The sequence below is a fragment of the Carlito syrichta genome, unplaced genomic scaffold (assembly GCF_000164805.1).
Source record: "Carlito syrichta isolate Samal-C Ts95f unplaced genomic scaffold, Tarsius_syrichta-2.0.1 Scaffold117901, whole genome shotgun sequence".
In the NCBI taxonomy this organism is placed as follows: Eukaryota; Metazoa; Chordata; class Mammalia; order Primates; family Tarsiidae; genus Carlito; species Carlito syrichta.
Window position 1 is genome coordinate 93,642 of NW_007061997.1, and position 27,186 is coordinate 120,827.

Below are 27,186 nucleotides of genomic sequence, written 5' to 3' on the forward strand. Positions count from 1 at the left end.
TAAAATCAAAAATTAGCTGGGCATGGTAGCGTGCGCCTGTAGTTCCAGCTACTTGGAAGGTTGAGGTGGAAGGATCGCTGGAGCCCAGCAGGTTGAGGCTGCGGTAGTCGGGAGCGGCCACTGCACTCCAGTCTGAGCGACAGAGTGAGACTCAGACTCAAAAAAAAAAAAAAAAAAAAGAATATGTGTATTTTACACCTAGAGTTCAGGAAAATTCTTTAAAACTGGGCACAGAGTTATAATAATGATCTCTACTGGTAAGATTCAGGCTGTCTCTATTGGAATAATTTATCTGAGTAGATGACGAGCCATCTCACCAGGTCTGTGAAAGTCCAGATGGCGCACGGGCGAGCTGTCACTCAGTTGCCAGACAGTCTTCACCTTCTTGTCACTGCCGTGTATCTCTACTCGCCACTTCTGTGGCTTCTCACTAAGGAAAGAAGAAAACAAAGGAAAAACCTTCAGTGTAGCAATGCCCTTCCTCCCTTCCAGAGTCACCGAGACAAGTCCTCACGTGACAAGCACTGAAGAAGAGGATCAGCTCCTGCCCTCCACAAGTCCAGGTGAGAGAGAAGCGAGGCAGGAACACAAGCAACACTCCAGTGGAAAAAAGAGAACCACAAAGAAACACGGAGCCGGGCTCGGTGGCTCAGCCTGTAATCCCGTGCCTTTGGGAGGCTGAGGTGAGTGGATTGCCTGAGCCTGTGGGTTTGAGACCTGCCTGGGCAATGTGGCAAGACCTCATCTCTACAATAAATCAAAAATTCAGCCGGGCGTGGTAGCGCATGCCTGTAATTCCAGCTACTTGGAAGGCTGAGGCGGAAGGATCACTGGAGCCCAGCAGGTCGAGGCTGCGGTGGCCGGGAGACTCCAACTCAAAAAAAAAAGAAACACTGGACATTTCAAGGGACAGCAGGAGACAAGTTTCTGATTTGGACTGGGGACACAGAGCTGGAAGACTCCTCAGAGCCTGTGGTGTCTATGCTGAGAATGACATCACAAGGAGTCAGGCAGCAGACGAGGTCCGGAAGGGAGAGTGGCAGGTGCGTGGGACAGCATGGTGGCACATGGGCAGAAAGGGGTCGGACCTAGCTGAGCACTGTCCTGTGGAAACAGGAGCCACTGGCATAAGACAACGGAGGCAGAGAGGACAGGTAGGAAAGAGTCTGGCCACAGTCCAGGCAGGAGATGACGCAGATGTGAAATACATGACGTGAAGACGCAGAGAAAAGGAAGGGTCTGAGAACCATAGGAAGGTCTGGATCGTAACCCTCTAAGGAGACAGGAGGGATGGGCAAGTACTGGGCTCTGCTTTGGGTGTTAGATGGCAATTGATGATGGTCCCTTGAGTGCTGAGTCCGAGTGGGGAGCCAGGGGAAGGGGAGGCGGTGCCAGCTGCCTGGCTGTGGCTTCAGTTCCATGGGCTCTTGTCTAGGAGGCTTCTAGAACCAGGATCTGCAGTCTACAACAGGAGATCTAGAGATGTGGGAGTGAATTGGCACCAGCCCAGAGAAGCTGAAGCTTTGAGTACTAAGGAAGTCATCTCAGGGGACAGGAAGGAGGAAAAGGGCACTGGCAGGACTCCAGGCAAAACTCCCACAAGAAATAGGTAGAACAAGCAAGGCTTGGGGAAAGAACTGTTCTAGCAGCAAACAGGCACCCCTGGATCTGGCAACTGGGAGGCTACTGGCGACTCCACCAGAGCCATGCCAGAGCCAGTGATGGGAGAGCCCTTGGGCTACAAGGGACCTAAACAGAGGGAGACCGTCCACGTAGTGTGGAACTGAGGGCAGAGGCAGGGTGATCACCATGGCAGTGACTCCGTGTCCACGTGATGACCAGCCTATACCTCAGCGTCACAGCCCGCGCCTCCCTAGCCTATACCCTCCCCCGTCATCCCCAGATGTCATCACTCTCATCATTTTCTCATCTGTCATTTCCATTCTGGCTATTCTTCCCACTTTTCTCTGAAGAAACAAGAAATTAAGAGAAAAATGTAAGACGATCTAGAGGGAGTGGACACAGTCCAGGAGGAGGAGGGAGACTCAGGGAGAAGATGGTCAGAAAGCCGGACACAGATAATCCAGGTTTCATAGGTGACACAGCTCCACGCCACAAGGTCCTCACAGAACACAGACACCAAGACTGTCTCGAATGGCAGGCGACTGAAGGCATAATTATTAAACTGCTGACCTTTGATATAAGTTCTTCACAGCAGCTGGCCTGACTGGCAGCTGGAACGTGTGCTGCTCATCCAGAGGATGCTGCTTATAATAGCGTATGCAGATTCTGAAACAAGAGGAACCTCTTTTGGAAAACAGTCATGAGACAAGGCTTTCTAGCAGTCTAAGGCTCACAAGGAAACACTGTATCCAGTACAACTATAACAGCACTAAGTCAACACACGCTAACAACACCTCCAAACAAAAGGTAGGCTAAAGTGTTCTTTTATTTGAAAGGAAATCTCATTTACATTTTACAAATTAATAGACACACTTCTCACAAATATAAAATATACTTGAGCCCAAATAAAGGCTTCACTGCAGAGAAAAAGAGGCATCAGATAGAAACACACAGAGGCAGAAAAAAGATGAGGCATGGCCTCTGTGGTTTCCAGAGTCCAGGAAATTAAAGAGTTAACTCGTTAATACCACAGATTTTCAGTGGAAATAAAAACCTTTGAGATTCTGTAAACAATGACAACATCAAACTTTACCCTTCACAACGGAGGTAAATTCTCATTTGGGAAGATATAAGGTACACTTGCTTCCATAGGGAAAAGAAACCCAGTCCTCCCACTAGCTGGTTTATTTACTTTCCATCTGAGGCCTCGAATACATACAAGATACCACGTTCCATGTGTAAGGGTGATTCCAAACTATCTTCAGTCAAACTAATGGCAACCTCTAACCACAGCAATGCCATTGACAGAGGTCTAGTAAGACTATTTGATTCTTAATCATTATAATTATCAGAGATGAATAGTATTGATTTTTGGCCCAAATATATAAGGATGTAAAGAAGAAAAGAAACAAATACTTGTTAAGCACCTATTAAAAGTCAGGTACTTAATATCTATCACATCATTTAACCCTCACAAAATATACAAGGTCATTAGATCCTCTTCATAGTTGAAGAAAAAAGACTCAGTGGAAGCAACAAAGCCAGGGTCGACCCTGACTCCTCTTGTATCCAAAACCTTTCCTTGATGACATTCACTTAGACCCATGCTACGGAAAGAGGGTAAACAGGGTCTATCCTAACTGGTCATACTTTGGCAGTAACTATTTCAGAGAATACATTTCTATGTAAGCAAACAATAGAGAAGTACTTACTGTGTCAGAGAAAAGAGGAATTCATGTTCAGATTTAATGAAAGGCATGCAACTGATTAGTATTTCTAGAATATGGTGGAGTCTCTGAACACGAGAAACCTGTTCTTGTATCTCTACCGTTGGAGAAATGAAGTACTCCTGGAGTGAAAAAGTAAACGCAAATTAGAGATTTAAAATATATTATCTGGAAAGAATAAAGGTATGCCCGCCACATATAAGTTGGGATGCTTGATAAAAGGGATTTTAAAAAAGACCAGAGGCAGCTGGATAGAACTCATTGCCTTTCAGTACTATTCTTCAAACTAAACTGCAGATGTGCCATTTCAGTCCACAGTGGACTACACCTGACAGTGGTCCCATAAACTCACAATGGACCTGAAAAATTCCCTAGTGCAAGGTGTTCCTCAGGTGTTTGTGATGTTAGTGGTGTCAACAAACCAACTCCTTGAGAACAGCCACAGGCAGGTCCTCAGGATGCACTCCAGAGGAAGGTATTATCACAAGATGATGGCTCCATGCTGTCCCCTTCCATTGGGACAAAACGTGGAGGTGAAGACAGTGATATTGACGATCCTGATCCTGTGTAGATTTAGACTAATGTGTATGTTTCTGCCTTCATTATTAATAAAAAAGCTTAACAAATAAAAATCTAAAAATTTAAAAGTAGGGAAAAAAGCTCATATACAATGATCTCAAGAAAGAAAATATTTTTATACAGCTGTACAATGTGTTTTAAATGCTATCACAAAAGCCTCAGGCCCTCAGGTAGCTGGGACTACAGTGTGCATTACCATGCCTGGCTCACTTTTTAATTTTTTGTAGAGATGGGGGTCTCGCTATGTCACCCAGGCTGGTCTTGAACTCCTGGCCTCAAGTAATTCCCCCACCTTGGCCTCCTAAAGCTCTGGGATTACAAGGGTGAGCCACCATGCTGGCCCCCAAACATTCCTTTATAAGGCCTATCAAAGAAAGGCATTCCCTAAGCATTCTAGATAAATAGGATTTGTGGTAGTACATTAGCATGAGTAGGATACAACTATGTATCAGTTATTGTATGATTTATAGAGAAAGGAAAATCACACTAAATTACCTGCTTTCTTGTCTGCCTTACTAGGTAGTAATAATTAAGGGCATGGATTGTCTTATTTATCTGTTTTCCAAGACCAAGGACAGAGTTTGGCATATTAGAGAGGTACTTAATAGCTGAATGCAGAATGACTACATAAAAGAAAAACTAACTTTATAATAAAAACATAAACTCACCAAGTGATTCAAAGATGCAAGTTCCTGACCTATCAAGAAAAAACACATATGTGCAAATAAGTTTTAGGTACTATTACATGTTAAGGAACATACATAAACTGTTTCATAGTTCATACATGAAAGAGACAATCAAACTAGTTCCTCACAAAAGGCCGAGTATTCTGGTATATCACAACATAAATATACAGTAATATTTATTCTAAAAATGACATTAGCTTGCCCCTGATAAAAACCATAAGTGCTAGGTACTAAAACAGCATCTCATAAAATAGTTTTTTATCCATAAACTGACATCATAGAATCTCAAGTGTTTGAACTAAAAACAAAGAAATAAACATGAAAAATGGTAGCCATATTGAATCTGATGTCTTTTTTTTTTTCCCAGAGTTGGAGTCTCACTCTGTCGCCCAGACTGGAGTGCAGTGGCCACTCCCGGCCACTGCAGCCTAGACCTGCTGGGGCTTTGGCGATCCTTCCGCCTCAGCCTTCCAAGTAACTGGAATTACAGGCGTGCACTACCACGCCCAGCTAATTTTTTGATTTATTGTAGAGATGAGGTCTCGCCAAGTTGCCCAGGTGGGTCTCGAACCCGCGGGCTCAGGCAATCCACTCACCTCAGCCTCCCAAGGCGCAGGATTACAGGCTGAGCCACCGAGCCCGGCTGAATCTGATGTCTTTATCAAGGGGGTCACTAAGGCACAGAGAAGAAAAATGCCAGGACTGCAGGACTGGGACTAGTAGAGAGAACTGGGGATGTCCACAGCTGACAACTGTGGTGTGCTTTTTAGTTTTGAGCTGGGAAAGGGACTTACCTATGAAAAAACTGATATAATCCTTCTTTAGTTTGTCCAAACCAATTTCCAAGAGCATCTGAACTGGAACAGGCCCACTGAGAGACACAGTGTCCATGGCTCCGTGGTACGACTGATGAATGAGCCTGCTCAGTAAACTGTTACTCCCACTGTGGAGCTGGAAATCAAGACAATTTTATAAATCATAAATAAAAATATGAGTAAATCCAATAGGTGGAAGAGAAGCAAACTCAATTATCTACAAGCTATGAAGTATAAACTTGAATTCGCAGTATAGGTCTACACCTGCAGTACTAGCCTGCATTTGCTGTATAAGCCTGCACTCGTGGTATAGGCCTGCACTCGCAGTCCTGGCCTACACTTGAAGTATAGGCCTGTACCTGCAGTCTCCTGACACTGTAAAACAAATTGTTTGTAAAAGCTCTCAAGCTATAAGCACATCCTCCTTCACTTGCTTGTTAAATCTAAAGCACCAAGAAGGGTCATCCCTGGACACAACTCCATCGGGGAAGTCAGAGATGGGCCCCCGGAGCTCTGCAACAGAAATTTCTCCTCCTGGAGGAGTTCAGCATTACTGAACTTTTCCAAAGCTGAACATCTTCATAAAAACATCAGCTGCCGCAGGAAAACAAACTCTCTCCCCCTCAATGTCCCATGCATGCTGCATGCACATGTCAACGGCCCACGCATGCTGCAGGCACATGTCAACGGCCCATGCATGCTGCAGCCACATGTCATCAACCCAGGCGTGTTGCATGCACATGTCATCAGTCCATGCAGGCTGCAGGCACTTGTCATCAGCCCATGCATGCTGTGTACACATGTAACAGTTGCTAAAAATGATGCTGACAAATGATGTGGAGAAATGCTTACAAGTTCAATAAAAAGAAAGGAATGCATGCAATTGTAAAAAATGTAGATTTTGGAGAGAAAAACCTAGAAACAAATAGGCTAAAATTTTTTTTTTTTTTTTTTTTTTGAGTTGGAGTCTCACTCTGTCGCCCAGACTGGAGTGCAGTGGCCGCTCTCAGGCACCGCAGCCTCGACCTGCTGGGCTCCAGTGATCCTTCCGCCTCAGCCTTCCAGGTAGCCGGAATTATAGGCATGCGCTACCACGCCCGGCTGATTTTTTGACTTATTGTAGAGATGAGGTCTTGCTGCCCAGGCGGGTCTCAAACCTGCGGGCTCAGGCAATCCACTCATCTCAGCCTCCCAAAGGCGCGGGATTACAAGCTGAGCCACTGAGCCCGGCTACACTAAAATCTTAACAGCAGTCACCTCTGATGGAAGCATTCCTAACTTTTTACTTGGCTTTTTCTTGATTATAAAAGCAGCACAAATTCACTTTGGAGCTCCTTATTAGTTGCAATATCCAACATACTAGTTTGATAATTTCAAAATAAAAAGAGCTGAGTTATGAACTTATAGATGTAATATGTGTTTCAAATGTTAGACAATTCATCATAAATGTACAAAAAATACTTACCACTTTCCCACCACTTTCTATTTCTCTATTTTAACTTTCATCATAACCTTTCACGTTATCTTTTTCTTAAAAAATACAACTAGTTTCACTTTGTTTGCATTCATAGTACATGGTAGTACTTGATAGGGTTATCCTTTTTAACAGTTCACAAATATCTCACAACACAGAAACTCTCAAGAGGAAAATTCAGTGGCCAAAACTGAAATGCCCGGAGTAGCTGGCACACAGGCAGGCAGGGCCCACCTCTCCTGCTCTGGAGAACCTCTGCTCACACCTGTGACAGTTTCCAATGTCTACAGTCAAGGGGTCACACATTGTGTGAAATAATCCTATTATATAAGAAATCCTTCTAACTTTTTGCTTAGCCTTTTCTTTTCTTTTCTTTTTTTGGGTCAGAGTCTCATTCTGTCATCTAGGCTGGAGTGCAGTGGCACGCTCACAGCTACCGCAGCCTTAACCTGCTGGGCTCAGGCGATTCTTCTGCCTCAGCCTTCCAAGTATCTGGAACTACAGGTGTGCGCCACCAAACCTGGGTAATTTTTTTATTTATTGTAGAGACGAGGTCTCACCAAGTTGCCCAGGCTGGTCTAGAACCCCTGGGCACAGGTAACCTCTTGTCTCAACCTCCCAAAGTGCTGGGATTATAGGCTTGAGTCACCACGCTCAGTCTTAGCCCTTTCTTGATTATAAAAGTAGCACAAAGTCACCATGGAAAATTCATAAAGCACAGAAATGTATCATACAGTTGGGAAAAGTCATCTGTAACCCTCGACCAGAGGCAAGTGCTATTAAGATCTTAGAATACTTGTTCCAGATGTTTCTCTCCAAATCTACATTTGTATACAACCACACATGCTCCTTTCTTCTTACTGAGCCCTGTAAGCATTTCTCCCTATCATCTGTCAGCATCATTTTCAGCAAGGATCTCATGTGCCATCATGTGGCTGTATCGTCATTTACTTAGCTCTTCCATTAACAAGAGAAATCCAGGTCATTTACAAACTTGTGTTACTGTAAATGAGGTTGTGATGACTATTCTGATACATAAATGCTTGGCATGTGTTTCTGTGGATGAGCTCAGCGTGGATGCTAACAAAAGAATTCCTGGTTCCAAGGCCAGGATACGTTTTGAGGATCCCAATACATGAACAGAATTGCTTCTTAGAGTGTCCCAAGTAGTATATGAGAATACTCACTCATCGCAACAGTTGTGACAGTATTAGTAGCTTACACATAATGAGCGTTTCACTATGAGCTCAGGTGCTTTATGCAGATTAAATTAGTTAATCCTGAAACACCACCATGAAGTAGGTTCTATTCCTACCTCTATATTACAGATGAGGACACTGGGGCAGAGAAGTAAAGAAACCTGCCCAAGTTTACATGGCTAGAAAGCAGTAGAGCTGGAGCTCACACTCAGGTCATCTGCCCTGCTATGAACTACCTATGGATGAATCTCGCCACACTGCCCAGAACATGTCTCACACATATGAACCTACCCACGGTTGGATCTCGCCACGCTGCAGACTCTGGATGATCAACGTGAAACACTTCACCAAGTCTTGGTAGGAAATAACACCTTGAAAACAAGTCAGTCTCACATTATTTTTAGGGTATTTCTGTAGATCAAATGTGTCATGAATCTTAAGGATGCACAAATAAAGCAGAAAACAAGAAATCATACTTTATGGATGGGGCACAGGGAACAAAATTAAAGGGACCAGCCGGGCTCGGTGGCTCAGCCTGTAATCCCATGCCTTTGGGAGGCTGAGGTGAGTGGATTGCCTGAGCCTGCGGGTTCAAGACCCACCTGGGCAGCGAGACATCATCTCTACAATAAATAAAAAAAAAATCAGCCAGGCGTGGTAGCGCATGCCTGTAATTCCAGCTACTCGGAAGGCTGAGGTGGAAGGATCGCCGGAGCCCAGCAGGCGAGGCTGCGGTGGCCGGGAGCAGCCACTGCACTCCAGTCTGGGCGACCGAGTGAGACTCCAACTCAAAAAAAAAATTAAAGGGACCAAAAAATTGCGTGCTTTTCTAAAGAATTAAGTCAAATTCAGATAATCAAATATTAGCAAAATATTAAAGAATGTCTTTTCTTTTTTCCAATAATTATAATTTCCCTAATGTATATGTTTTGGTTCATACCAATATAACATAAAACTACCCAAGTCTTACGCTTAAGAAGGTAGGAGAACAGCTTCTCTGAGCTGCCTTGCTGTAGTTCCACTCCTCAACAGAATGTGCCAATGCACTGTTAGAAATGACTCAGATAAGGCTGTGTGCAGTGGCTCACACCTATAATCCCAGCACTTTGGGAGACTGAGACGAGAGGATTGTCTGAGTCCATGGGTTCGAGACCAGCCTGGGCAACTTGGCGAGACCTTATCTCTACAATAAATAAAGAAAAATAAGCTGGGTGTGGCAGCATGTAGTTCCAGCTACTTAGAAGGCTGAGGCAGAGGGATCACCTGAGCCAGCAGGTTGAGACTGTGGCGGCCGTGAGCATGCCACTGCACTTCAGCTTGGATGATACAGCAATACTCTGACTCCAAAAAAAAAAAAAAAAATGACCTAGATGAACAGGACCCTGAATCCCGCACAAGATGAGCGATACACACGGCATGACTTCCAAAAGTCTTAAAATGAACTTAAGAAACAGGGAGAACTGTAACCATGGACACCTACTACTGCTCATTTTGCACCACAACTGCTCGGCAAAATCGAGGTCACCCCGCACTTTGAAAAGACGCTCGACGGAGCGATCAACTGCTGCAGCATCATTCTTCACAGCCTAGAAAGGAAGGAGACATCTGACAAGATTCAGGTTATCTTTTTTAGTGAAGTAATTGCAGCTTTCAAATGCTGCACTTAGAGATCATGAATTTGTGAACACACACACAAGATAGGAATGCATTTTCCACAACTACACTTGCTACTGAGGAAATACAAATTAATATGTAGTGAAAAACTGGACCCACAGAATGGTTTTTAAAACTGTATTGTCCAAAGTGAGCATTCAGCGTTCCTTCCACATAAAAAATATTAAATTAGGCCAGGTGCAGTGGCTCATACCTATAATCCCAGCACTTTGGGAGGCCGAGGTGAGAGGACTGCTTGAACCCATGGGTTCGAGACCAGCCTGGGCAACTTGGCGAGACCTCATCGCTTCAATAAATAAAAAATAAAAATTAGCTGGGTATGGTGGTGCATGCCTGTAGTTCCAGCTACTTGGAAGGCTGAGGTCGAAGTATCAGAGACCAGGAGGTTGAGGTTGCGGTGGCCGTGAGTGTGCCACTGCACTCCAGCCTGGGTGACAAAGTGAAACTCTGACTCAAAAAAATAAAATAAATTACCTTAACCTGCACTTTCCTATTCATCAGACAAGAACACATTTAAATTAATTTAATATCTTACAGTATATGAACATACTATAGGAATACCATCTTATAGCATATGACATATTCATTTCTACTTCTCTGCAACTGAGCAACTAATAATGCACATATATCAGTTCTCTCTCTTTAAAAACATTGATGTTATTAAGCAAAACAATAACCAGTGCTGATATTAAAGACCAACAAAAACCCACTAAGATGCTGCCCATTTGAGATGGCACAACATGGAAGACATCAGGACAACCAAAGCTCAGCAGCTATCCAGTGTACAGTTCTTTTTTCTCTTTTTTTCTTTTGAGTTGGGGTCTCACTCTGATGCCCAGGCTGGAGTGCAGTAACATGATCATGGCTTGCCACAGTCTCAATCTCCTGAGCTCAGGCAATCCTCCCACCTCAGGCTCCCGAGTAGTTGGGACTACAGGCATGTTCCACCATACCCAGCTAATTTTTAAAACTTTTTGTACAGACGAAGTCTTGCTATGTTGCCCAGGCTGGTCTTGAAATCCTGAGCTTAAGTAATCCTCCCCCTATGGCCTCCCAAAGTGCTAGGATTACAGGTATGAGACACTATACCAGGCCTCATATTATAGTTTTATGATAAAATTAATTTACAGTTTTGTTGTGTTAGGTTTTTTGGTTTTTTTTTTTAGGAGAAACTGAAATCAGGGGTTGAGTAGTAACTTTTCCATTAACTACTTTAAGGGGTGGAGGAAATTACAGTAATGGTAAAGAATGAGGAATGTCCACCTCTCACCATGGAACTGGCTAATTCATTGACTTGATCATTGCTGTCTCCTGCACTAGCATGGTGGCTGTGGAGGGCCAGTACAGAAGTGTCTAGGAAGATGAGTCCCTGCCAGCGCCATTGCTCCCTGAAGCCAATACAGTAGCCTTCTGACCCAGCCTGCTTCAGCACTTGGCCTTGATATTTGCTTGCCAGGGCTGCCGTTAACCAGGTGGCTTAAAATCTCAGAAGTTTATCATCTCACAGTTCTGGATGCTAGAATCCAAAACCAAGGTGTTTCAGGGCCACACTCCCTCTGAGATCCAGGAGAACCCTCCCCACCTGACGTACAGTCACGACACTTCTGTCTCTGCCTTGGTCATAGGGGACATTCTCCTCCTCTTCAGTGTACATTTCTTTTTTTTTTTTTTTGAGTTGGAGTCACACTCTGTCACCCAGACTAGAGTGCAGTGGCTGCTCCAGGCCACCGCAGCCTTGACCTGCTGGGCTCCGGCGATCCTTCCAAAGGCTGGAACTACAGGCACACGCTACCACACCCAGCTAATTTTTGATTTATTGTAGAGATGAGGTCTCACCAAGTTGCCCAGGCGTGTCTTGAACCCGCAGGCTCAGGTAATCCACTCACCTCAGCCTCCCAAAGGCGCGGGATTACAGGCTGAGCCACCAAGCCCGGCTTCAGTGTACATTTCTTTCTTATTTTTTTTTTTTTTTTTTTTTTTGAGTTGGAGTCTCACTCTGTCGCCCAGACTGGAGCGCAATGGCCGCTCCCGGCCACCACAGCCTCGACCTGCTGGGCTCTGGCGATCCTTCCGCCTCAGCCTTCCAAGTAGCTGGAATTACAGGCATGCGCTACCACGCCCGGCTGATTTTTTGATTTATTGTAGAGATGAGGTCTCGCTGCCCAGGCGGGTCTCGAACCCGCGGGCTCAGGCAATCCACTCACCTCAGCCTCCCAAAGGCGCAGGATTACAGGCTGAGCCACCGAGCCCGGCTTCAGCGTAAATTTCTAACTGGTGATAATCACTTACCTCTGTGTCTTTTTTTGTAGAATCATCAAATCCATCCAGCTTATTTAAGTCTAGAATGTGGAAAAAGTTTATTAATTTTTTACTTTATTTTCCTCCTTTCTAAATTATTTCCATCCTAATCCTATTTTCTAACAGTAAATAAGGATAGAAGTATAACTGGGGATCTTAGCAAATTCCTGAACTCTCCAAGGAGGTACAAACAGGCACCCCCTAGGTAGGGGTGTGAGGATGGACAGAGGGAGCAGGAAGGCCCAACGCGATGCTCACATTGGGCCCAGGGTAAGTAGCAAAGGTTACTGCTCCATTCCCTCTTCCTGCAATCTCCAATAAGCTTCTGTGGCATAAATCTTAAATTCTATCTTATTAAGTTTAGAATTACCTAGATATTCACGTTAGCACTTCAAAGCTGTCCCTCTGACCATAAGAGTGCTCACAGCTTTACACATCCACCAACCAAAAAGAATACCATGCCTAAAGAGATAACTTATATGAAATATACCAAGTATAAATTCTCAATTAAAAAACAAACTACCATTCAGAAATTCCTGCACAAGTTCAACAGCAGACTTCACTTCCAAAGGCTCGAGCCATTCAGTCACACCGGTCCTCAAGCCATCAGCCAAAACCTGTGGGAGATTAAAAACCCCAAAACTGGTTATGGAAAACATGATTTAATCAATTAGAGTGCGTTTAATAGTAATACTAATTTCAGTAACATTTCCTGGGTGTTTACCACATTCGAGCACTGTTACAGTGCTTTATATGTTGTATGTCACTCAATTAAAAACAAACTCTACGAGGTAGATATTACTATTATCCTCATTTTATATATTCTGACAGTATTGTGATACACCCAATGGTCTGACCCCAAAGATGGTGTATTCTAGCAATGGGGCCCTGTGCACATGAGCTACAGAGGATTCACAACGGAGGACTCTGGGCCTGCCTGAAAGACACCTGTAATTTGGCAAAAAAGGACCAACAAAGCAGATTAAATAATTGGAACATGATAAATAAATGCAAAAATGAATGGGAGTTCATGTAAAAATAATATATAGGTATACGCACGCACTCGCTAATGTGCCCTTCAGTTGTAGGACAACTACCCCATGAGTAAAACCAGACTGCCCAGACAACCTAAGGAATATATGACAACAGCTGGGCTCGGTGGCTCAGCCTGTAATCCTGTGCTTTGGGAGGTTGAGGTGAGTGGATTGCCTGAGCCCGCGGGTTCAAGACCTGCCCGGACAACTTGGCAAGACCTCATCTCTACAATAAATAAAAAATCAGCCGGGCATGGTAGTGCGCGCGCCTGTAGTTCTAGCTACTTGGCAGGCTGAGGCGGAAGGATCGCCGGAGCCCAGCAGGTCGAGGCTGCAGTGGCTGGAAGTGGCTACTGCACTCCAGTCTGGGTGACAAAGTGAGACTCCAACTCAAAAAAAAAAAAAAAAAAAGGAATACATGACATTTAGAACATTCTGAAAACACAAAACTAAGTAAAAGTGATAGTACTAAAACTTTTTGTGAAAACATGAAATTTACTGAAAGTCAGGAATTTCACAAGGATACTTACAAGGAGAAATTTCAGTTCTCTGTAAAGATGACTCAGAGTACCCCTGGGATCTCCGGATTCCACTTTAACATTCTAAAAAGTTTCCAAAGTCTGTCAGTTCTCACCAGCAAGCCCACCTTCTCTGCTTAAAGGTCACAGTTACTTGCATTTCAAGTCACTCACACATTACAAAAACATTTCATAAGGGATCAAGGAATTGAAAAATCAAGTTGAAACCTCACCTAAACATCTTACCCAGGGATGACATGGTGACCTAAGCTCAGGTGCTCACACACGCTCTGACACAAACAGCTGCACCATGTGAACAGCTGCCCTCACCTGCTCTCCCACCCCTTCCCAGGGAATCTCCAAAAGGAATAAATACGTCTTGAGACTTGGTGGTAACTTAACATTATCAAGAATCTGTATATGAGACTCTGAGCCAAACCAAAAGTGTGCTGTCCTAGCTACATGGCAAAATTTTATAAACCTAAGACTGTAAAAGAAAATGGAAACCCAAGAAGGGAAGTGTCAGTGCATGTCACTTCCTACCGAAGATGAAGAGCACAAGGAGTCCAGTGCCCAGTACCGAGGGGCCACAGCTAATACCACCAGGCTCCGGGTACAGTTTTAAAACACGCTCGGGACTCCACTATGTAAAATCTGCTTAGTAATAAGCATTTCCTATTATTATTACACACTTTAAGACATTATTTTTAAATACTATATAATAGTACATCATGGAAATCTTAATTATTCCCTATCGAACATTCAGATTTTGATTTTAATATTTTGAAAACATAGCTCTATCACTGCACTGAGTATCTTGTATGTAAATTTTTGTTAGTAATTCTATTTTTTCTTTTTTTTTTTAAGTTAAAGTCTCACTCTGTTGCCCAGATTGGAGTGCAGTCGCACAATCATGGCTCACTGCCACAGACTCAACCTCCTGGGCTCAGGAGATCTTTCCACTTTATCTTTCCCATTAGCTGTACTAGGGTGCATACCAATGCACCCAGCTAAGTTTTCAATTTTTTTTTTTTTGTAGGGATGAAGTCTTGATATGTTTATCAGGCTGATATTGAACTCCTGGGCTCAAGTGATCCTCCCTCCTCAGTCTCCCAAAGTGCTGGGATTATTAGAATGAGCCACCATGCCCAAGCAATTCTAACTAATTTTTTAAGACAGATTCCTAGAAATGTAAATTTGGGTTAAAGGGCCTAATATTATGATTCTTGGTGTGTTGTCAGTATCTGCACTCTTTCAAGAACAGCAGAGATGATAAATTAGTCACTTTGATGATTCCAATGGAGTCCCCTCTAGAGACTTGACTCATCACTAAAAGATTTCAAAGTTAAATAAATACAGGGTGAAGGGAAACAGATGGTTCAAATCACCTGACACACCCCCTGGACACCTGGTGAGACTGCAGGGGCATGGCCAGCCTCTCTAATTGCGCAGACTCACCAGGAGCTGCCAAGGCAGGAGGCAGGGAGGCAGGCAGCCCAGCAACAAGCAGGCAGGCAACACGTGGGGAACAGGAAACCAGGAGAACACAGGCCCTACCAGCACTGCAGCAGAGGAGAGCGGAGGGGTCTGAAGAAGCTCATCCACAGGACTCCAGGACAGATCAAGGGTGATGGCGCTCTGGGACGTGGTGGCCGTGTCATCCAAGGCTGTGGACTTGAAGAGCTCATACTGGGCAGAGCCCCGGGATGTCACCTGGAAGGCCCGGCAGACCTTCAGCCATGAGTCACACAGCCTAAGCCCACCCTCAGACACTTTGGTCCTCATCCCCTGAGAAGCAGCAGCACCACACCCCATATTTCTATCCCAAATGGAGAAAGACAATTCTTTTAAACCACAAACACAGTTGAAAGGCAAGAAGGCAGACATTTTAATTTTCGTCATTAGCTGATGTAAAAATACATACCTTTTTATACTACACAAAAATATCTAGTCATACTAGGAGTGAAAAGAATCTTTCAACAGGAAGATAGGTCGATAACAGTTTGAAGAAAATAATAGGAGCAGAAGTGAAATACTCACAGCAGACAAGTGATGTCTTTTCTTGTGTGAATTTTTTAGGTTTTCAAGAGTTATAGAATAATTTTTATCAGCTACAGGGCATGAAAGAAAAAAATATAAAGGTATGATTAAAATTACATTGTTAGAGAGAACCAGAAAATCACGATCCTTACATTCTGAAGGCAACACAACTCAGCAGTAAGAATTAATGAAATTAAATCTTAAATCACAGATGAGTGACATGTTTACGACTGAGCATAGTAGCTCACGCGCGTAATCCCAGGTCGAGGTGAGAGGATTGCCTGAGCTCAGGAGTTCAAGACCAGCCTAGGCAACTTGGTGAGACCTCATCTCTACAATCAATCAGAAGAATAGTCATGGCCAGGTGCGGTGGCTCAAGTCTGTAATCCCAGCATTTTGGGAGGCTAAGTGAGGGGACTGCCTGAGCCCATGGGTTTGAGGACAGCCTGGGCGACTTGGTGAGACTTCATCTCTACAATAAACCAAAAAATTAGCCAGGCAGGGTAGTACGTGCCTGTAGTTCTGGCTACTTGGAAGGCCAAGGCAGAAGGACTATCTGAGCCTAGCAGGTTGACATTGGGGTGGCCGTGAGTGTGCCTGGGTGACAGAGACTTCAACTCAAATAATAAAAATTAGTCAGGTATGGTAGTGAGCACCTGTAGTCCTAGCTACTTGGAAAGCTGAGGTAGAAGAATCACCTGAGCCCATCAGCTTGAGGCTGCAGTAGCCATGATGACGCCACTGCACCCCAACCTGAGCGACAGAGACTTCAATTCAAAAAAAAAAAATGAAAGTACAACAGCTGGGCACAGTGACTTGTGCCTATAATCTCAGCTACTCAGGAGGCTGAGATAGGAGGATAGCTTGAGGACAGGAGTTCAAGACCAGACAGGACAACATGACAAGACCTCGTCTCTACAAAAAAAATTTTTTTAATTTGCTGGGTGTGGTGGTAACTGTAGTCCCAGCTACCCAGGATGCTGAGGGAAGAGGATCACTTGAGCCTAGGAGTTCATGGCTGCAGTGAGCTATGATTGCACCACTGCACTCTGGTCTGGGCAATATAGTGAGACCCAAACAAAACAGATGCAAAACTCCTGTCCAGCCTTCTGGAGACCTGTTTCTGGAATACCGTCGATGTGCACAAGTCACACACTACAAAACTCAATGCAAGTTTGACTATGTGCGCCTCCCTTTGACAACACTAGTTTTCAGTTGAAACTATAGAACAGACCTGTATAAATATATAAACACATACTCCTTGTAACAAGTGAGCACTCACCTTTACAGCTGACCACATGTAAGATGATGCCTGTGATGCTGCTGCCTGCTGTGGTAAGCTCAGCTCCCAGCCAGCAGGTGCCTTCAGGGTCGGAGCTGTCACATCTCACCCAAAGGGGAGGAAGGGCCACAGTTGGTAGGCCAACCCTCAGGTGGGTCATGTGAGGATTGTGAGCCATGGTGTACAGTCCAATCAGCTGCCTTTAAAACAAGAGTAAGAACAAACTGCAGGCAGATTGCCAATCAACCCAGAAATCCCTTTTGAAAATATATGGACCAGGTGCAGTGGCTTAAGCCTGTAATCCCAGCACTCTGGGAGGCTGAGGTGAGAGGACTGCCTGAGCCCACGGGTTCACGACCAGCCTGGGCTACTTTGCGAGACCTCATCTCTACTAAATCAAAAATTAGCCGGGCATGGTAGCGTGTGCCTGTAGTTTCAGCTACTTGGAAGACTGAGGCGGAAGATCACCTGAGCCCAGCAGGTCGACACTGGGGTGGCTATGAGTGTGCCACTGTACTCCAGCCTGGGCGATGGAGACTCCAACTCAAAAAAAAAAAAAAAGAGAGAGAGAGAGAAAGGATATGAAGGGTCTCACAGACACAATCACCCTGAAACTAAGCATCAAGATGCAGGTATATGCACGTTCCCCCAGAAGGGACACGGAAGGGCATCCCAGCAAATCCTAACATATCAGAAGGTGACAGGGCAGGATGGAACTGGAGCTGCCCTGAGGTGAGGGCCGGGGTCAGTGGGAGGGAGGCTCATCTGGAGAGATCAGCAGGAGCCAAGCAGTACAGAAAGGCTGGACACCACCTGTCCCTGTCACTTGAGGAATTGTAATGTGGGTTTGGAACAAGATGACAGTGCTGTAACAATGCTCACTCTCCAAATTGATCTGGGATTATGCTAGAGAAGGTAGTAAGTCTTAGGGAATACAAGAGGGGACTAGAAAAAATCAGAATTATCCTTTGGAGGGCAGGACCCTTGTAGTACAGGCTTCCTCCACAAGGTAAGAGTTCTAGGAGCCCATCAGCATGTGTACCAGCTAGCATTGTTATGAGAGGCTGTGTTGGGCTTTCATGAATTTTTTTGGAGACTCTTTCTGTGCATTTACCCATTTCATGATGGGTGATTTATGAGAGCTCCTGCCATACCACACTGAGCGTTCAGCAGTTTTTGACCCAAAATGGCATAACCCCTGTGCCCCACTCTCCCCATTCACCTGATCTCACCCCAAGTGATTTTTTTTTGTTTCCCTGAATGAACAAAGTCCTCAAAGGGGACTTTGTTTTGCTGATGTGGAAGAGGTAAAAAAAAAAATGACAGAAGCATTAAAAGGTATCCAAACTGATGAGCTCTAAAACTGTTTTGAGCAGTAGAAAAAGTGTCTCAGTAGGTATATTGCACTAAACAGAGAGTACTTTGAAGGTGAATGAAGTTTAAACATAGAAGAATAGGTACACAATTTTAAATAAATTCCTATTTTTTTGGTGGTCCCCCTCCTACATAGGACTTATTTAGGGGTAAAAGAGCACAATGCCTCCAATACTGTCAATACTTCATTTGAAAGTGAATTTATTACCAACAGACGTTTGGGAAAGGCCTTTCTAGGGAAGTGAGCCATCCCAGGAGGAAGGTCTGAGGTGCAGGAGAAGGGAGGGTGAAGAAATGACAGGCATGTGGATGGACCCACCACCACTGGCTGCAGAGCACAAGTCAGGAATGTCTTAGTCGTTGGGGGGGAGAAAACAGGCCAAAGGTACTGAAATCCAAAACACCACGAAGGAAAGTTGTTTTGTGAACACCTGCTGTCACTATCAACATGATCCTATCCTCCAGAACTCCCTGACAACAGGACTCTGGCTCTGGAGGCGGGGAGGCTGCAGAGGAACCATGTGCATTACCTGTGGAGCTAAGGAGGCAGCCAGAGGCACCAGCATTTCTGACAGGCACTGCTGCATCCTGGGAGGGCTAACTCCTCACCCGTGTTGTGGACATTTACCCCCAGAGCCAGGCCCAGCAAAAGTCAGCAGCTCCTTTCAGTCATTGTGACAACCCAAAAGAGACCCATGTATTTCCGACTCCCTGGTGGAGGACCACAGGTTCCCACACGTCACTCTGAAGGAATCTGGATTTTACCATGAAGGCAATGAAGAGTCACTGCAGTGATAACTTTTGCCTCATGCAGACCACTCAGGCAGTAGTGAGGAAGAAAGACTGGAGGGGACGGATGAGATACAGGCAGGCAACAAAGTCCGGCACAGCAGCATGGACTGGAGAGTGTGGAAGGGAAGGGAGGGCTCCTGGTTGTGGTAGGAACGAGGGGGTCTTCAGCAGCTGTCCCCAGAGTTGGGAGCACAATGGGGGGCAGGAAGAAGGAAGACACCTGGCCAGTTGTACATGTCCTGATGTTTATAAGCCAATCCTGCTTAAGACCACCCGCTGCCTATGGCCATAGCATGCTGAAGGCACCCGATGGCGTCTAAATCTCACCTGCCACCCCTACCCCTCACTGAGAGAAACTTACCTTGCTCTCCCAACTGGTAAAGCAAGTGGTCCCACATTGTCACCAATGGAGAAATCAGAAATAGCAGTTTCTTCAGACTGAAGTTCTTCAACATGGTTCGTTTCTTCCTTTTCTAAAGGCTTTTTAAATGTTCTTAGTTATTTAACCAGACAGAAGAACACTTAAGAGAGTGGTCAACTCTTTACGAGGCCAGGGTGCACCAGAACAAAGAACATTGTGAATCCATCCCTTCAGCCCAATGACTGGGTTATGGCAAGGACAGCTGCAGTTTAGCTGGGTGCCACCAAATCCCACCCTCAGACACATTCCTGCTATCTATAAAGACACCGATCTCAGCTGCTACTGGTGAGGGAGGCTGTGATACCATCAGAACAGGAAGTGCACCAACATGTACAGTGGTCAGCTAAAGCAAAAGCCCCGGGACATGCGTGGGGGCCCCCAGATGTTGTAGATTCTGGTTCCCCAAGCTGGAGGACCTTGCTGGGTTGAAGACTCACTCCTGGCGACTGTCCCTCTTAGGGTCATCAGTTCTCACTTGTTGCTGGGTTCAGATATCCTTACAAAAGCCTTGCCAATGACAATAATGATGAGAGTTGACATTTTTTGAGCATTATGTACGAGTTCTCTTTTATTCTTCATAAAAGCCCTGAGATGGACATTACTGTCAGCCCTATTTCACACATGGGAAGCGTGAGGCAGCAAGAGGCCACAAGGTTGCCTAGAGTCACACGGCTGAGGGTACGGGGAGACCAATGAATGGGGAGATCAACGGCTGAGCAGCTAAGTCAACATCTGAACCCAGACTTTCTGCTGCAAGATCTGACTCTCACCCTGAGCTCTTCTGGCGTAAATGCTCTGCTGACTTAACAGCTGACCTGCCTCAATGTTTCCTCAACTTTGAATATTTTTTGCCATTCCTTTCCAGACCTGACTTTCCAAATAGCTCCTAGAACCACGGGGCCCCCCAAGACATGTCATCTTCCCCTCTGTTTACTTTTCAATATCCAACTGCCAGAAACTCATGCTTTTAGCTCAACTGAGCTTTGCTGAAATAAAGGCCTTTTTAACTGTTCCCCATTCAGAAATGCTAGAACCCCACTAATTGTAGGTACACCCCCACCTCCCAGCTGCACTCTCACTAGGCAGTGCCCTGACCCACTGCCATCAGCTCCCTTGCCTGCCTGCCTTTTCACCAGAGCACTCGCCTAGGCTGCTGGCTCCGCTGTCCAGCTTCTGTTAAACATGCACTTCCGCTTCTCCCCAAAACAGAAGTCTAGACTCAACCACAGAATTCACCTGCAATCACCCTCCAAGTCATTTGTCCACCAAAGAAAAGCAGTAACAAAACCCTGCACTCACAGTCCCCTCTTCAGAAAGGAGCCTTCATGTGCACATGTGTATTTCAAATGAAGCGGAGATGTGTGTTGTTCCCCGCATGCCAGCAGACAGCACGAAGCTCCAAAGACAAGCAAGACTTCTGTAAGCATGTCACCAAAGGAGGGGCGTCCTGGCCCAGGGCAATCAGATGATGTGACAGCATTAACAGCACTCAAGAAACCCAACAATGATTACTACAGCAATTGCTCAGCCACTTGATGCAGTAAATAAGAAGTTGCCTTTGTTACAGTGAACAAACAAAAATCAAACTAGAACTTCATGAGTCACAGCTATTCATGCTGTCCTTTAGTAAAGTAAACAGCTAGCCAGCTGTGAGCATCTGAACTGTGAGCAGTTTGGATGAGACGCAAGTATCACATGCAACATTTCAAAGACATAGTATGGAAAAAGCACTTAAATATCTCATGAGTGAATTTTATATTTAATTAGGTGTTTAAATGATAATATCAGATCTATTCAATTAAATTTAAAACATTACTAAACTTGATTTCCGACTCAGCAATCCCACTCCTGTTTGCTGTAAAGAAAACTTCTGCTCACACAGAAACCTGCACGTGAAGGTTACAGTAGCTCTCTTCATAATTGTCAAGGACTGAGACAACCCGAATGTACCTCAAGAATGAGTGAGCAGGCCGGGTGTGGTAGCTCAAGCCTGTAATCCCAGCACTTTGGGAGGCTGGGGTGAGAGTACTGCCTGAGCTCAGGGGTTCAAGACCAGCCAGGCAAACTGGAGAGACTTCGTCTCTACAGTTAAAAAAAAAAAAAGTTGGGCATGGTAGCACACGCCTGTAGTTCCAGCTACTTGGAAGGCTAAGGCGGAAGGATCACCTGAACCCAGCAGGTAGAGGCCGTGGTGGCTGTAAGCGTGCCACCGCACTTAAGCCTGGGCAACAGAATGAAATTCTGACTCAAAAAAAAAGGATAAGTGAGCAAATAAACCATGGTCCATCCATACCACAGAACCCAACTCAGCAGTAAAAGGAAATCACTTCTCATACCTGCCACAATTTGGATGACTCTTAGACGTACCCCACTAAGTGAAAGAAGCGAGACCCAACAGTCACATGCTATACAACTGCACTCATGACATTCTTGAAGACCAGGCTACACAGTGAGGGAAAGCTCAGCACTAGCCAGAGTTGGAGAGGGTGTGACTATAAAGGAATAGTACAAGGGAGTTTCTTGATGAGATGACACTGCTCTGTATCTTGACTGTGGTGGCAACTGCAAGAATCTATGTGTTAAAATTCACAGAACTGAACAACAAAAGAAATAAGTCAATTTTATTGACTTAATGATTTCACTTTTCCTTAATGAGGTTTAGAAAATTTTAAATTACATATGTGATTCACATTATATTTCTAGCGATCAGCACTATACTTACTTACTTCTAAATAAAGTTAGAACCTACTTTTACTAATGCCAATTTTAAAATATGTACGTGTGAGGTTATTTCCAAGGAACAAAGTATGGTTGTCAAGAATCAAACAACCACAAAACCCAAGCCCTACTTACCACTTTTTCCACGATGAATACTACCTCATTTTCATTTAGAATATCTTTCAAAGGGTTTGGCTGATTTTTGCTGATCAACTGTACTTGGACATCAGTCTGTGAAAAACATATCAAGCAATGCTTATGTAGACGCATACATATCTGTACTATCTAAACAAATAAAGACCAGTTCTGTGCTAGTAACTGGACATTTTCTTAAGAGATGAAATCTATCTTGCCCAGGCTGAAGTGCCTATTCACAAGCATGTTCATGACTCACTGCAGCCTCAAACTCCTGGGCTCAAGAGATCCTCCTGCCTATACATCCCAAGTAGCTGGGACTACAGGCACACACCACCACACATGGCTCATAATATTTTAAGATTTCATTCACTCTTTGCCCGTGTTACTTCTCATGTTCAGAAAAGCTAGCTCTTATGGCTACACCTATCCTCATTTCAGACCCACTTGATGCGCATCCCAGTTGGTAAAGCTTTCTTTGCTTAGGACACTGACATCCTCTTCCTCTAACTACACTGTATCTATGGTTACGTAGCATGAAATTAGCTTTACTAAATATTAACTTTTCTTTAGATTGTACTACAAAATTTTGGAACTTTAATATGTCAGTATGTAGAAACTATATATATTTTCATTCCGATTAGAATACAGGTTTACTGTAAACCCGTGCCTTTGGGAGGTTGAGGTGAGTGGATTGCCTGAGCCTGCGGGTTCAAGACCCGCCTGGGCAGCGAGACCTCATCTCTACAATAAATAAAAAAATCAGCCAGGCGTGGTAGCGCATGCCTGTAATTCCGGCTACTTGGAAGGCTGAGGCAGAAGGATCGCCGGAGCCCAGCAGGTCGAGGCTGTGGTAGCTGGGAACGGCCACTGCGCTCCAGTCTGGGCGACAGAGTGAGACTCCAACTCAAAAAAAAAAAAAAAAAAAAAAAAAAAAATACAGGTTTATTCAAAAGCTTGAAAACAGCTTTAAAAAAATTTTTTTAAACCACCTATAATTTTACTGTCCAGAATAATCACTACAGTTATTAGCCTGGCTGGTATATATTCTTTTTCCAAGCATACAAACAAATCTATTTAAATAGAAATTTATCTGTTGAGATGTCTGTATCAGATTTTGCTTAAAAAAAATGAACATTCTAGAATTATGTTAAGATGAATGCCTAAAATCACAGTGGTATTGCTAAACTGACTTTCAAATGTCCTATCTATTTATAGCTACACCACTTATGTCAACACACTGAGTATTTTCATTGTTCATTTTTACCATCTCACAGCAAAATATCTTATTGTTTTGTCATTTGTTTGATGACTAAGCAAAGTGCAGTTTCTAACGTGATTATTGATCAGAAATCTCCCTCAATATTTGAATCTGCTTGATGTCTTATCTGGATATCGAAGCACTGGAGAAACCAAGTTCAGAGAGCCAAGGATACTGTGTTATTCTAATCTATTAGGTTCTTGAGTTTCAGGACTGTTGCAGGTTGAATGGTCCTCCAAAATGACATCCTGAAGTCCTAACCTCCAGTTCCTGTGAATGTGACCTCATCTGAAATAGGGTCTTTGCAACTGTAATCAAGTTAAGATGAGGATTAGCTTGGATTAGGCAAGCCCTGAACTCAAAGACTGATATACTATAAGGAGAGACACTTAGATACATAGACACATGAAGGAGAAGGCCAAGTGGCTATGGAGGCAGAGATTGGAGTGACAGGTCTACAAGTCGTGCAACCCCAGACTGCTGAGAACCACCGGAGGCCAAAAAGGATTGTTTCTTAGCACCATCAGAGGGAACATGGCCCTGCTGAGACCTTGATTCCAGACTTCTTCAGAACTGAGAAGACATTTTGATATTTTATGCTGCCAATCTGTGGTACTTTGCCATGGCAGCTCTAGGAAACTAATACATATAATCAAGGAGCAAGAATTCATGTAGGGAAGGATTAATACATTTACCTAGATCTGATTCTTGAGTTTGATAATTGAAAATTCAGAAAGTGAGGGATAACTATATCCTTATTTTTCTTTCTTGATGACTTACTGTGCCCTTTGTCTATACTTGAGAATTTTTTCCTTTCTCAGAAAATCCTCCATTTTAGCTGGGCACTATGGCTCACACCTGTAACCCCAGCACTCGGGGAGTTCATGGGTTTGAGATCAGTCTGGACAACACGGCAAGATCTCATCTCTACAATAAATCAAAAAATTAGCCGGGCATGATGACCTGCACCTATGGTTCCAGCTACTTGGAAGGTTGAGGCAAAAGGGTCACCTGAGCCCAGCAGGTCAAAGTTGTGGTGGCTGTGTGCATGCCACTGAACTCTAGCCAAGGTGAGAGTGAGACTTTTACTCAAAAAAAAGAAAGAAATTTCATATATGATATCTATCTACATAGTATATATATATATATATATATAACATATAAAGTATGTAACATAAATCATATAACATATACAATTTACATATGTATATATTTGTTTATTTATAAACATAATCATGACTGTAGTTCCAGCTACTTGGAAGGCTGAGGCAGAAGGACTGCCTAAGCCCAGCAGGTCAAGGCTGTGGTGGCCTTGAGCATGCTACTGCACTCCAGCTTGGGCGACAGTGTGAGACTCTGACTCAAAAAAAAAAAATAAATAAATAAAATCTTTCATTTCTATGAATTTCCAGTGATTTAAGAGTTTTTGATAGGTTACACACAGATATAAATACAAATATTAACACATCATTCATTACGATTTCTCTCCAGCTTGTCTTTTAATATGTAATTTAGCTGGGTGTGGTGGTTCATGCCTGTAATCACAGCACTTTGGAAGGCAGAGGCGAAATGATTGCCTGAGCTCAGGGGTTCGAGACCAGCCTGGGCAACTTGGTAAGACCTCGTCTTTACAATACATAAAAAAATTAGCCAGGCGTGGTGGTGCCTGCCTATGGTTTCAGGTAGTTGGAAGGCTGAGGTGGAAGGATCACCTGAGCCCAGTAGGTCGAGGTTCAGGGGCCGTGAGCGTGCCACTGTACTCAAGCCTGGACGACAGAGTGAGACTCTGACTCAAAAATAATAATAATAATAATAATAATATGCAATTTATTCTCATTTGCTAATTAGTTCAAGGATATAGGTTTTCTCCCCAACTCTGAGGAGTTTACTTATGGAACACTCAGCACATATTAGATGCTTAACAAATATATAAATGCTCATAGCAGCTTTATGTATCATCATCAAAAACTGGAAGCAATCCAAATGTCCTTCACTTGATAAAGGGATAATCAAACTGTGGAACATCCACACAATGGACTATTACTCAGAATAAGAAGGAACACAAAACAACACAGATGAATTGCAAACGCATTACACTAAGAGAAGCCAGAACCAAAGGGTGGTAAGATTTTGCTTATATGACATTCTGGAAAAAGTAGAACTACAGAGACAAAAAGCAGATTTGTGGTTGCCAGGAACTAGAGGAAGGAAAATAATTGACTATAAAGGAATGAAAAAATGTTTTGGAGATGACAGAAATATTCTATACCTTAATTATGGGTGGTTAATTACTAAACACAGTTATCAAGTCACACAACTACCTAATGTACCCTAAAAGGGTAAAATGTACTATATATAAATTAACTTCAATAAGGTGGACTTAAAAACCTGCAATTTAGGATTACTGAGTCATGTTTAAAATTTGAGTAAACTGTTCCTACCTCATAGATAAATGGGTCTTTACAGAGCCCTTTCTTTTCTTCATTAAATTCCCTGAAATGCAGAAACACATGTGAAAAACAGAACTACAGAATCTGTCATTTAAACTCAGAAGTTCTGGGATAAGCAAAAGCAGGGTACTCACAGCAACCCCAAGACAGCGGAAAACAGAGAAAAGCAGAAGAAAAGGATTTGGTTAGAAGGAGAGAAAAAGAAGCTTGTGGAGAGCTGAGCTGACCACTGTCCAGTCAGAGGCAGCAGGAAGTCAGGCTGTGACGTTTCACACATATCAGTTAATGTCAAAATGTCACTTGCCATATGATAAATGCTCTGCTGTGCCAATGAGTCAGTGGGCAGCCACAGGAAAGTGAGTTGAGGGTCCCAGGTCTCGGATTTCTACCGCTAAAACGGAAGCAAGATTATGACTTCAAGATGGTTTCTTCCGTGTGTAATTCAGGGATGTCACTTCATCGGTCATTCAACAATCGCTTCTCAAGCGTGCATAATACAGGCCAGCACTCTTGCTAGACGCTAGGAACATCTAATAAAAGCACAGTCCCCGGTTCACAGTCCTGAATGCAGCCCAACAAGTACAGCAGCAGCTCCAGGTGACAGGCGAGCACCCGAGGCTGGGCAGAGACAGCTGCTGGACTGGCGCTCCAGCCTGAAGAGACCCACTACGTATTGTAACTAGGAAAGCACTCTCAGACAGTAATCAACGCAGTAGCCAGAGTGAAGACAGCAGGGACTAAGGGAGAGAGGACAGACAGGAAGAACTGAGGTGGGTCTCGGATTCGGAGCTCTTAACTCAGAGGTGGAATGTCAGGTTACGGAAAGATGAAAGTGGCTTTGCAGACACTGATCAGGGGTCCCATGTGAAAATTTCCAGCAGGTAGCTGGATGCACAGGCCCTGTAAGGCATGCCAGAAAAAAGGCCAGCACCTTCTAGGGCTTGGAGACACTAACACCCATGGAACCAACCACCTGGAAAGTAAAAAGGGTCTAAGGAAAGTTGAAGCAACAGGGGCCCAGACCCCCGCAGGTCCCTAAATCCCCCCGGAACCCCAGTCCCCCGCAGGCCCCTAGATTCCCCCCAG

The 27,186-nt window shown here is 44.1% G+C and overlaps 1 protein-coding gene across 2 annotated transcripts in view; it reads right to left on the reverse strand.

Annotated features, from left to right (window-relative positions):
* The window catches only part of ZWILCH (zwilch kinetochore protein), a 33,612-nt gene that overhangs the window by 6,152 nt on the left and 274 nt on the right, over positions 1 to 27,186 (reverse strand). For both annotated transcript variants that reach the window (XM_008074799.2, XM_008074797.1), the window contains exons 2-17: positions 26,092 to 26,143; positions 22,390 to 22,485; positions 19,477 to 19,595; positions 16,950 to 17,149; positions 15,668 to 15,738; positions 15,185 to 15,340; positions 13,640 to 13,711; positions 12,599 to 12,692; positions 12,067 to 12,116; positions 9,584 to 9,689; positions 8,395 to 8,474; positions 5,410 to 5,566; positions 4,598 to 4,626; positions 3,336 to 3,472; positions 2,194 to 2,289; positions 318 to 430 (exon numbers count right to left, since the gene is read on the reverse strand). In XM_008074799.2, coding sequence (XP_008072990.1) covers positions 318 to 430; positions 2,194 to 2,289; positions 3,336 to 3,472; positions 4,598 to 4,626; positions 5,410 to 5,566; positions 8,395 to 8,474; positions 9,584 to 9,689; positions 12,067 to 12,116; positions 12,599 to 12,692; positions 13,640 to 13,711; positions 15,185 to 15,340; positions 15,668 to 15,738; positions 16,950 to 17,149; positions 19,477 to 19,595; positions 22,390 to 22,485; positions 26,092 to 26,143 — 1,628 coding nt within the window. The remainder of the gene's footprint in view (positions 1 to 317; positions 431 to 2,193; positions 2,290 to 3,335; positions 3,473 to 4,597; positions 4,627 to 5,409; positions 5,567 to 8,394; positions 8,475 to 9,583; positions 9,690 to 12,066; positions 12,117 to 12,598; positions 12,693 to 13,639; positions 13,712 to 15,184; positions 15,341 to 15,667; positions 15,739 to 16,949; positions 17,150 to 19,476; positions 19,596 to 22,389; positions 22,486 to 26,091; positions 26,144 to 27,186) is intronic.